The 13484-nt window shown below is 32.0% G+C and overlaps 1 protein-coding gene across 1 annotated transcript in view; it reads right to left on the reverse strand.

The window, feature by feature from the left end:
* The window catches only part of LOC143064919 (allatostatin-A receptor-like), a 53982-nt gene extending 41013 nt beyond the window's left edge, over window positions 1-12969 (reverse strand). Inside the window, exons 1-2 of the mRNA XM_076238173.1 lie at window positions 12907-12969; window positions 11772-12065 (exon numbers count right to left, since the gene is read on the reverse strand). Of these exons, the coding sequence (XP_076094288.1) occupies window positions 11772-12065; window positions 12907-12969 (357 nt within the window). The remainder of the gene's footprint in view (window positions 1-11771; window positions 12066-12906) is intronic.
* Between the last annotated feature and the right edge of the window lie 515 nt (window positions 12970-13484).

Consider the following 13484-nt stretch of genomic DNA (forward strand, 5'->3'; position numbering starts at 1 on the left):
CATCTATTTCTCCTATTAGTTCAACAGATAAAAAGGACATTAACAAAGATGTATGCTTCTTCCAGAGGCAGATTGTGAGCTTAAATGAACGGTAACCCCATCTTTTTGTTTCATTTTTCTTTTAAGTATATGATAGAGTTCATTTATAGAAAAATATAGCGAAATCCTACATTAGAAAAAAAATGATTTATACCCAGGAGCCCCCTTAATTCGGTAATGTCACAATAGCAGAAAGTGAACTGAATAAAAGTGACGACAAGTGGAACATATCCTTGGTCATTTGTGACACAGATAGTCCATAACAGTTAACCAAACAAGACAATCGTGTCCATTCAACTTTCGACGGTGTGAGTTTAACTTCAATATGGAACCTTTGATTCGATAGCTCCGTGTACATATCAACAATTAATCAAGGACTCATGAAAAGAAACGCAATTCTAAAGAGATTAATAGATTTGACATTTAATTTGACTTACTTAAAGAAATATGTAATTATGCGTCTAGGAAACAACCGCTTGAGGACATTGAGTTTCATACTGACAGTACAACATGCTGTGCTACTAGTGCACTACTGATACTTCAGTTAATATTTTTTATAACTCAAAATGGCGACAATGGACATTTTTCTAATTCTATAAATAATATTATGCTTTCAATAGTTGTAACATTACGTCATCATTGACTGCTAGATACATAATTCTAATTGAAAACCCGTAGAAAATATGGCTAGATATTTGTTTTCGTCTGAGAATAAATGTTTCCAATTATAGTCACCAAGAATAAATTCATTTTTGAAATGACATTTAGCTTTAAGACTTCTGTCTGCAGGGTGTTTATCACCACAAGGACTTTTTTTCTAATTAGTATATTGCTTTCTTTCTATTCGACTGTGTGTTTAATACTGTTTGACCATTAAAGCGGCTTTAGCTGTCAAATTCATGTTCACCGATCCACTTCAGTTCTCATAGTTTATTCATAACATACTTAAGCGTCTATCCAAATTACAAAAGGTCCCGTCATAACAATTAACAATGCATAGACTAGTGTGTATTGTAGACTAGACTATCTAATTAACCATTGTAATTATCTCAGAATTAAGAAGTTCAATGACCTGCATTACATCACATTTTGATGCTGACATTCTTTTCCTTTTAATAACAATACGTGCATTGCTTATGCGTGATTCCCCGTCCACAACAAAGGTCGACCTGAAGTTAATATGCAAACTAATTCAAATAGTTGAGTCATTAACTTGCAAGCAAATAATACACCAGCGATGGTTTTAAGCTTATTTTGGCACCACATAACCAAACCGACTGCAAAAAGCGAAACATCGTTTCACAATTCCGCTTTTACGACTGATTGAAACAATAATTAACCAATTTCTATTTTGTATGAACTTTGTAGTATAGAGATAAAACTATATAACATACAATTGTATTTTTTCAATTATACTTTAGTTTTTGTTCATTTGACCAAAGAGTTCGCTTTATGCTTTAAATGCAAGGTATCAAAGTTTTGTTAGCTTCACGTACATGTATATGCTTCGAGTTTCCATAATCATTCTCACGTATTTCAGGACATGTAATTTAACAAAAAGAGTTAATATTGTTTTAAGTTGCATTTAATTAAAGAATAAGTCATTTCTTGAGTTTTGAACCAAACCCTTTATTAAAAGTATATTCTAAAACAGTACAAAGATCTTAAAAGTATAGCTTTATATGTTCTAACTTTTAGATACAAAACAATTCATTTCGATTTAGAATGATACATGTAAATTTTGGAATATATACCCGAACTATCAATACCTGACAAAGTGGAACTAAAATCGATTTGATGTTTGCATTAAAGATCAGTTTCAAAAGCTTTTGAGTACATCATTTCAATTAATGTTATCCATCAACTCAAATATTGAACATCTACCTTGCCGTTTTTGGATCGATTGCTGTTATTCTGGACGTTTACATGAACTGTTGTTTTTACAAGAATTCCAAATTTTGTCTATAATTCTTTTATAACTGATTGGCAGGTGATTATGTATAAAAATGACATCTCTGAACAAAACAAACGATTGTTCTCAGCATATAGGAGGAACTTATTCCATTGATATCTTCGATTACTATCTGATTGTCATGATTTGGGCTCAGCTTTACATTTTACCACCATGAGCAATTTACTTTGTCACAAAATTCCATGATGAGACGATTTTCATGAAACGTGTTTAACACATATAATAAGAAGTATTAAAAAACATTCCGAACTCCAATGTAAATTCAAAGAGGGGGAAATTCATTAAATCTGACTAAATCAAACGTCAACCAACGGAACGTCACATCTCCAAGATGATAGTAACACAAACACTCTGAGAAATTTAACTTTGTCTTGAAAAAAGTGACGTATTAACTAAAGATGTATAATTCAATTCGAAAATGTTTGCCAAAGACAGTCCTCACTTAATTTGTTTTATTATTGTTTTCTTCATTTTTCCAATTTCTTACATTTTCTAAAACAATCCATCGAAAATAATATCGTTGTATCTTGCAGTTTAGGTTATCGTGTATTTAAATGCTTGTTTTTTGTTGTTGAAATTTTTCATAAGTTCCAAATACCATTGAAAGATAAATAGAGTTGCCGTCGCGACTGTCATTGGTGAAAATAATTATACTTTTTTTGCGTTAAAAACAAACCCTATATTGTATATAATGACATTAAAATTTATGATACTGAGAAAATTGCTTTACCACTTATTTTTTTAATAAAAACACAGTTGGGTAATACAGAAGAATGTGTAAACATCTCACTTTACCTATAAATAAAGTAAAATATAATCGCATGCTAAATAGGCGAAAATATAACACTTTTGGTAAAACATTGTGAAACAATGGGGGGGGGGGGGGGGAGGATACTAAAACTTTTAGTACACAAAGTTGATCCCAGGTGCATCTGGAAGTGGCAATAAAAAAAATAGAAATGCGGTGGGATTGTCAATGAAACGATCATTTGTTCCAGAACTAAGAACATTAAGCAATTATAAGCCACTATACCACTTTGAGTAATGAGAAAACTCATACCGTATAGCGAGTCATAAAAGGCACCAATATGGCAAAGTGTGATTTTTTTTTATAAGAGAACAACTTTTTGATTTATGTTTAAACAATATAGCAGGCAACAACAAACGACAACCAAACCATTGAATTACAGTCTTCTGACTTGAGAGGATTACACATGTTTCAGAGCGGTGAGCCCTTCAATAACCCGGGACAGTGGTTTAACGGCACAACATAAGAACCAAACGTTTAAATCAGTTGGAAAAGGTTTTACTCGCTATGTTGATACGGAACTAAAAAAAAACATACCAGACACAGAGTACTTGTAGTAACTGATTCTAATTAAAATATATCAAGCAGTAGACATCTAACGGAATCAATGAAAGACATTATAAACAGTCTTGGCAAATCATGGTCTGTGCATTGCCAAAAAAGTATGGATAGAATGTCCACATTGAAAAAAATATATTCACATTTTATTAAATGTGACAAAATTTGGATCGTATAATGTTTTGTAGGTTTGGTAAATAAGTATATGTGAAAGAAGGAAATTAATGATTTGAATTAATTATGGTGTTGATTCAAGATATGTTTTGACCTCTTAAATAAGTAATTCGTGCAAATGGTCATAAGCCGGGATGTTTTTTATATCGATGGTGGTAAAATGTATTTGGAATACCCCGTAAAATATCTTAAAAACCTTTTTTTTCTATATCTAATGACCCCTTCAAGTGCATTAACTGATACATGATTCCGTCGTAGTGACATTGATTTTTAAACCCATAAAACGGTAAATTTGTTATTTAAACATGAGTGAAAAGTCAGTTAATTGGTTTTAGATAAAGAGATGACAAACATAGTATAAAAAAAATTCAAACATCAAAAAGTCATTTCGAAATATTTCCCTCCTCCTTTTTAACAAAAGGTATGACGAAATTGTTTCCCTTGCTAAGAAGATACCAGTCATAACCGGTTGAGATAGGAAAGTATAGTTAGCCCAGTCGGTTAGAGCGCTGACTATGAACACAGAGGTCCCGGGATTTGGTCCAAGAGGAGGCAATGTCAATTTCTAATTACAATCAACTTTCTTGTTATTTCTGGAGCCCAACTTAGTAACCCACTTCTACATAAGAAAATGCCTGTACCATGTCAGAACAAAACAGTTGTTATCAATTAGTGAGGTGTGTTTGAGCTTTTGATTTTTCCATTTTTATAAATGTTAGTCAGATAAGATAATGCAAGGGTACATGTATGTGTTATAAGAGATAAATTGATATGACGACTTTTAAGGTGCGGGGAATGTGACGAGATTGCTTCCCTTAAGTCAGGCGTAAGCGTTTCAGCTAGGGGAGTACTATGTAAACTAAGTCGATAAGAGTGTTGGCTTCGAAAATAGATGTCTTGAGTTTAGGTTCCGGAACAGAAAATGTTAAAGAAACTTTAGTCATGATCTCTCGGTTACACATAAAATTCCAGAATGTACCACTCGTTCTGTATTATTCAACACATCACTAGATCTTATCACCATTTCCTTAGATAGACAATTGTTGTTTTCTTTTATCTCATTATAGTACTGCAACCAGAGTTCATTTTTTAAAACTTTAATGGTCCGGAAGAACACACACCTAAATTATATATCGATGGAAAGAGGAAAACGTGTATAATAAGATAAGTTGGGTCGTAAAAATCCAGAGTGGTCACAATTTTGTGAAATTGAGGTCAAAGGTCAGACCTAAAAATATCAACATTTCAACGACAAGGACAAAAAGGAGAAATATTCTGATATTTATTCAATAGAATGCTACAAAAACGATTCAATCATAAGCATATGGTATGAAACGATGTTGAAACGACAAATTTGACTACTTATATGAAAAGCTGCCATTAAAAAATGGCGTTGATTTGGAACCTTCTGATTTTTTTCCATTTAAGACATAGCAAAAGAAGAAGTGGCCTTGACCTTTTCACATCCATAAACTTTCATATTGTGTATAGTATTTCACTATAGTATATTACAGAATTATTTTCTAAAGTATAAAACACCAGTTTATCAAACTATTTCAATATTTTTTTCTATCTTTGAAAAAAACAAAATTCAAGCGCTGAAACAGTGTTTTTAATTTTGCATCTTAAAGGTTGTGTATTTTGTGAAAATTAGTATCTAGTTATAGATAAACACATTTTGTATTTGCAAAGTCTAGACAGGGCAGTTATAACACAAACTATACTATAGTCACACGAGGCGAATGCGAGGTTTTAAAAAAATGAGTGTAAAACAAAGTCAGTTTGGTGCATGAACATTTTTTTAGTGGGATAATCCTGGTAAAAAAGTTAACTCATTAATTTTTTAAGGGAAGGATGAAAAATTATACAATGCAATGCCAATTTTCTAATGTTGTAATTCAAAATCAGTCATGGTCCTTGTATAACTTTTAAAAGTGACACACAATAGCTCAAGTATTCATAAAATAGGGACATGAATCAATCTCTTAGTCATCATATGCGGATTCAGTACGCGTATTAGCATTACAAGACACTTCCCTTTTTTATAAGAACAAGTTCGGCGTAGGACAGAGTTTGTTCAAAGCAAACACAGTTTTTGAGTACAAATGCTATCTGGAGCGTAAATACCGTCATGATTCGGTCAAACTCGTCAGATATAGTCTTACCTTTGCAAAGGAAACACAAAAGAAATGTGAGTACAAAGTTTCGATCAATGTTAGTGACCCATATTCCCATATGCATATGCATGATGTATCTGCACTGCCAATCCAAAATGTAATGGGGCGAATGTTGCTACAGAAACGATTGATTTTGAAATAGCCATCCATTTACGAATTTTTGTTATCTTTAGGGACAATATACGGTTCAGAAGCGCCTTTGTGTTAATTTTATCAATTAACTAACAAATGAACTTTTGAGCGTAGGCTCCGTGTCGAAGACCGGACCGTGACCTATAATGGTTTACTTTTATAAATTGTGACTTGGATGGTGTGTTGTATCATTGGCACTCATACCACATCTTCCGATATCTATTAACAAGCTATGCATTTACTGAAAAATTATTACACCAGGGTTTTCGATATCACAAACTGGTCAAAACATTTACTAAATTTTATCACCGGTATAAGGAAATAATTCGTAAATATAACTCAACATGCAGACATCTTATACGTTCAGGTATTTCACATCCAAAATTTTATGGAAATATTCTTTATAAAGCACAAAAATGTCAGTATTCTCCTCAGAAACTAACAAAACCTTTAAATAGACTTATTAAAAGGGCATATAGTTACGATACTGTTGTCAGGTCATTAAAGATTGCATATTTTGGCTTTAACATTGATTCACTGATAGGGTCTTTGCATCGGAACTAAACACATTTATTTCTAAAAAAACAGTTGTTGGCATGACACGGGTTATGTTCTTCTCATATATTTTATGATAGTATGATACTAAACCCCTAACGGGAGGGATTGTACCTGATATTCATATGATGAAGACATAATCTTTCAATCAGTTTAATTGAGGTCTGGAGCTGGCATGTCAGTTAACTGCTAGTAGTCTGTTGTTATTTATGTATTATTGTCATTTTATTTATTTTCTTTTGTTACATCTTTTGACATCAGACTCGGACTTCTCTTGAACTGAATTTTAATGTGCGTATTGTTATTCTTTTACTTTTCTACATTGGCTAGAGGTATAGGGGGAGGGTTGAGATCTCATAAACATGTTTAACCCCGCCGCAATTTTGCGCCTGTCCCAAGTCAGGAGCCTCTGGCCTTTGTTAGTCTTGTATGATTTTAAATTTTAGTTTCTTGTGTATAATTCGGAGTTTAGTATGACGTCCATTATCACTGTACTATTATGCATATTTTAGGGGCCAGCTGAAGGACACCTACGGGTGCGGGAATTCTCGCTACATTGAAGACCCATTGGTTGCCTTCGGCTGTTGTTTGCTCTATGGTCGGGTGGTTGTCGCTTTGACATATTCACCATTTCCTTTCTCAATTTTATTTCCATAGAAATACCAAAACGAGGACATAGCTCATAAGAGCACTGGTGGCAGGGTGAAGTAATTGTTCTTCTTTTAATGTATCCTTAATATTTTCAGACACACCTTGGTGTAATTCTGAAAGTCTTAACATAGACTTCAATTTTCCTGCAGCAGATATGGCATCCCCTAAATTGAGTTCAGAGCTGAATTCTTTATTTCATATCCCTTGGTCCCACTGTGTCTGAATTGTAAGGTGTCACAATGTAAAATTGATCGGTATATATAGAGGATGTGCTACATGAGAAAGGCTTTTTTTTATGGAAGAACAAATCACATCACTAACAATCGTTATTAATGAACTGACAGCAAGTTCAAATTCTAATTTTTCAGTAACTGTTTTACTTAATTGCACAGGTGTTGACTTCAATAAGTACTTGGTTATGCATGGATAAATGATTACTCACATTAATAAGCACAACTTAAAAGACTGTCAACACGTTTAGAGGACTCAGTTTTGCGTAGTTTTCTGGGTTTTTTTTAAAGGTTTGTCTTTTACATAAAAACCCTGTTTTCATATCCAAACTACAAGGAAGAAACTGAGCGCGAGATCGTATAAAAGTGTCAGGTTGTGAGGATACATGTCGATCAGTTTGATCACATGTATGGATTTCTGTTGTTTTCTGTTGAAATGTGGTCACTTGGTCTTCTCCCGACCGGCAGTAAAACGAAGTGGGGCGTCCGTTTGGCTGTGCGGGATGTATCAAGTTCGCAGGACTTCACGTCCGGTCAGAATGGGGACGTTAAGTCCGATGCCTCGTGTAAAGGGAGTGTCACGTTCTTTGCATGTTAAAACCCTTGAATCATCTCTTTGAGGAGTCCGAAGGTGGCCTGTTGCAATGGAAAATTTCTGTCCCAATCCAATATACCATCATTTTCCAGTGGCAGTCTAAATTTTCCCGATCATCATCCCGAATGGCCTCTATTATGACAAAACCTACCTATTGTTTTTATTGTTAACTTGTTCTCGTCCTGAACATGCATGAAATATTTGTCACTGCACGTTAAGCAACCAACAATCAATCAATCAATCTAATTTAAAGACGCACCAATTTTGCCTTCTGGTGCAAGTCTCATAACATCACTGATGATTCGCCCACGGAAAGCAGAATATTAAGAGAAGTTGGTTTTAGCATCACCTTGTCACACACCAAATCTCTGCGAATCTTCAATAGTACTTTTCCCCCGACCACTTGCATGCATATTAATTGCTCTGAGGTTAAACATTGACATACAATGTATTTTCACACAATGTCAACTATAGTCATTATCCGGAAAAACCTCTTATCCGAAGGATTTGGTTAACTTTTATATAAAGTCAAAATTTTATTAACAAAAATATAACTTATTTACAGAAAATACACGAAAGAACTACTATATATATTCAAATCACTCAAAAATAAATTAACTTCTCCTACAAAATCTACATAATCACATTGAAACTATCAAATTGATGGTGAAGGAAAATATAAATGGTGGAGCTGATTGACGGATAGGAAATTTCCGTAATTAAAAAAGGTACAAATGATGTTTTTATTTTTGAGTTTTTGACAAAATTGTTTGGAATTTGCCCAACAAAATTTGCATGCAGTATCGCAATAATATGTTTTGTCCTCTCAAATGTCAAATACTATTTTTGAATCATATGTTTTCTCGTTTTCAAAGAAAAACGCGTTAAATTTCTACCTAAAAAACAGCTAACTTTAAGTTTGAAAGTTTTACTTGGAGATGGTATTATATTTACGTCTTCATCATTCCGATGATCCTTGATGATATGTGCATAGAAAATATTTACGAAAATAGCGGGAAATTTAACCAAAAAATATATTTTTGGATTTTAAGGTAACTACCCAAAACCATAAATTGTGGGGTATCCCCATTAAAGGGATAAAATACAAAAATGTGACCATAGAAACTTTTTACGACCCGACGGAAATTAAAATATAGATATTATTCTATCATTTAAAACAATTTGCAGCCGTGTGTTATTCCGGACCATTAAACTCGTTAACTAAGCGTCTTTTTCGATGTCAGTTGCAGTACTATTAGACACATCAAGCTTATTATGAAACTATCATGGCTCTTTACAACATAAACAGCGCGATTTGACACAAAAAAAAAACGCATTCCAATAACAAGTTTTAACGTTTAATGACGTATGACATTTAACTTGAGATTATTGAATTGGATTATGTCTGGACAACGTAGATTTTGATATCAAATTATCTTGATTCCGGTATGAATGGAACGAGCAATTCAAGTTATTCCTTATTATTATTTACTTTGTTTCCGTATATTCTATTGTTTTCGATCTTTTTGATAATGCTTTTCGTGATTGAAAAGATATATCACAAAATACATCGAGATCAAGTCATTATATTATTAAGAAGCTAAATATCAATATACACGTAGCATTGGCAAAGAAAACACGGTTGATAAGGAATAAAAATAGATTTGGCGAACTTTTATTTTTTAAAATATATGAAGGAATATCGGAGTCCTTCCAAATCTCTAGTTTTTGTGTTTAAGTATCACTAGAGATAGATTAGTTCTCACTATTTACATAATTACTATACTCAACGAGATTAAAATAAAACTACACCATAGAGTGTTAGATACAATATTGGAAGATATCTCTAATAATATACTTTCAGATAAAGAAAAACATTGGGTCACCAGAATCATTTTCTTGCCACATAATAAAATAGGTAATTTCACAACAGATTTCAGTTTTCTCACCTTAAATCTGAGTTATTTCCCCTTATGTGGCAGATGGAGAAAAAATTATTAGGACAACAATATTCTGGGTTTTTCTTTGTAAAATACAGCTGTAAATATGATAAAACCCATTATTTTCTTAAATATAAATTTTATACTACTCTCGAAAATTGCACAATTTAAAAAAGATCTAGAGCGATTGTTATCTGCTATTTTCAAATCCAAGATGGAATAGTACACCTTAATTCAAATTCACTGAAGCAAACCAGGTTGGCTAGGGATTCCTGGCGAAAAGTTATCCTGGTACCATTGATAACATATTAAACACACATGTGAAAACAGACAATAAATTCAAACATGAAAAAGTATAATCACAAAAAACTCCAAGGAAAATTCAAATAGGAAAGTCCCTAATCAAATGGCCAAATTAAAAGCTCAAACACATCAAACGAATGGACAACAGATGTCATATTCTTGACTTGGTACAGGCATTTTCTTATGTAAAAACAATTTGCAACTTGCAAATTCTTGAAATAAGACTACAACATGTTAATACATGATTTAGTTTATAGTCCAAATTTTGAATGTCTTATTTTAATGCCATTTAAGAATACGCACATTTAGTATTAGCTAGTGTTTTTAGTCTAGCGCCACTGAATAGTATTCGATTCGCGTGTCTGGCGTTCTAAACTATACCACTTGTATCTTTGACGAGCTTTTGCAACAACAAAAAAATACTTGTTTTTTTCGAAGTAGTAAGAGCTAGTATAGATTTTGGTTTTGGTTTTATTTAATTGTATACCATTATTTAACAAGTATTTTTGTTTTTAAATTATTTTGTCTATATGACGAAAAATTGTTTTTGGAAAGGGTACTTTTTGGATAATGGTTTTGGTTCTATAAGAAACATATTCTGTATTACATTTGTAATTTTTAAAAGCGTTGCGATATAATAATAACATAGTGATATTCGCATTGTATTATGTTTTTAAAGAGTTCATCAAATATCAAATTGTTAATATGATTTTTTTCATTAAATTTTCAATTATTTAGCTCATGATACATTTGTGTACGAAATTTATCAATCATATTTTAGACCGTAGATAATTTTATCGATTGAATTCCCAAAATAAGAACGCTAAAGAAAACAACAAAACATGTGTTTTGGCTATACACCTTCTAGATTAAATGAAAGGTGCGAAGCCTTGCTGGTTTCAAACATACATTGATTGCAAGATTTGTGTACATTGAATTATTTAGAGAGGTTTCCAACAAAGTTTTAACATGATAATGAACGGATACAATGGAAATAGTGCATGCATATTTATGCACAAATAATTGATATATTTATAACATTGTAGAGAAATAGGGAAGTGCCTCCATTCGACTATTTAACCTACTCAGCTATAACTTTAAAAGCTAGAAATGTATTTATTTAATAGCTCGTAACTTCAAGTGTATGGAATACTTTTAGTATTACTTCAGGAGTTAATTATATATGCTATTTTGCATCTACTGAATATATAAAATATAGTAAACAAATAGAGTGAAAGGTTACACTAGTTCTATTCTCAACATATACTATAATTTTGACCTAAATATCTTTTAAATGATTAAACAAAACTTAAGTAAGTTATCAACAGTCTCTAAGTCAATTTTTAGACTCATCCACTGCAGTAAATTCAGGTTTCATAAGAAAATTCGCTTGCAGTCAATTACTGTTCCTTGTATTTCCAGAATGTTCTGTAAATGTTATTTACCTTTACTTAACAACAACATACTGAATTATCTGGCAATAAATATTAACTGTACCGGATTGACTGCAAGCTAAAAATCTTCCTAGTTCTGCATTTACAGCAAGATAATATCTGAACAATACTTAAACTTTTACTTATGATCAAAATGACCGTCTAAAACTTATTTACACAGATAAATGAGAGTTATAGTCTTACCTTAACAGGCACACAGATAACAATGAGTAAGAGATCGGCAGTGGAAAGACTCAAAAGAAATGTATTTGTTGTATTTTGCATTTTCTTGAAGCGTGCAACAGATATGATAACTAAAATATTCCCAACAAGTCCGGATAAAAGTGTAATAGAGTAGAAGATTGTCACAGGTATTAATTCATTTAAAGGCAGGTGCGCAATGGCTGCATCATAATCATAGTTATACTCATAATCCCAATACGACGAATTGTCCATAGTAGCATTGTCCATTGAAGTATCAATTTCTGTGTGTAATTCCTTAAAAGTAAAATTAGTTTTCTCTTCATACTTGGTGAAATTATTAGTCAGATTAATAAAGTTGCTATAATTTGATGCATCTTCATATACATTATTAAAGTTAATATTAGTTATACTATCGCGGATTGTATTCATTGCTGTGACAATCTATCTCCTTTGTATTGGATTTTATATATGCCTGATTGATCATTCAAATATTTTTTTCTTCTATATCTTCGGAAACTCTGTTAGCATGAATTTCATCAACAATTATAGCAGGCCATTCACTGCTGACGTGACAAAATGATATTATTTGACAAAAATTACTGATCAATAAAAATAATGAGAGAATTTGACGAGAGAAACTTTAAGAATCCTTAAAGTAATTGAAACCAAACGTCTGATACTGTAGGAGTTCGTTTAATTGTTAAGCAGGTCTTTTTTCAATGTTCAACTACGCTATCGGGTATGAATGAAATAAAATATATTTGTCGTAAAGGTCATGCATAGGAGAAATATTTCTATACTTTTTCAATTCTAATCAAGTTTTAAGATTAAACAAGTTCTTATCAATTTCACTTTTAAGAAAACAGAGCATCCGATTTAGATCAACGATACCGATCAAAAATAATAAAATCTAAAATGTCTCTATTCAATGCCGATTCTTGCGAGATTTCTCTTTATCAAACCAGTTTTGTCCATTTGAAGGCCTTCAAGGTGACTATTAAAATAACAACACTGTGCAATTTTATCTTCCTCGCATCATTAAGAAACGACTCTTTTCTAAGGCGACATCATATTATATCTTTGAAATATCCTACTCCATGAAAAAAGTAGAAGATGTGATATGATTTTTCTTTACTTTTGCTTTGAATTTAGAGCTGTTCAGATGAACAGTTGTAAACCAATCATTATCATCTGTCATTTTTCGTATCCCATATTATCCTGTTGTCAAATAAAAGATTAAAAAAATCTCAATTTTACTCAATAGAATCTGTTGAGGCAGCAATGATCCAATGAGGTGAAATAACATATTCAGTAATAACGTTATAAGCTGTACCTATGTTTCATCTGGATATATTTTTAATTTTAAACAAATAAAGAGTTTTGTCTATGTTACTAAAAAATCGGAAAACATTAACTTTATAATTCTATATTAAAAAAATAATGAATCACAATAATATATGTTTTATCAAAACAAATCAAAACTAAAAATGTAATCTAAACATATATGGTAAACTTTTCACGATAACAATTTTGCATCACCCTGTATCAACTTAAATATCTGCGTCTATTTTATTTGATACTTCCGACAAAAATAATATTCCCGCTCAGTTTAATGTGTCTTTAATTCTATAATACAGGTATAAATCATTTAAACTGTGTTCTCCTTTTGGCTATCCTCTCGTAAATGTTAATTGAACAATGATTGCTGCAATT

Source organism: Mytilus galloprovincialis, chromosome 1, assembly GCF_965363235.1.
Source record: "Mytilus galloprovincialis chromosome 1, xbMytGall1.hap1.1, whole genome shotgun sequence".
In the NCBI taxonomy this organism is placed as follows: Eukaryota; Metazoa; Mollusca; class Bivalvia; order Mytilida; family Mytilidae; genus Mytilus; species Mytilus galloprovincialis.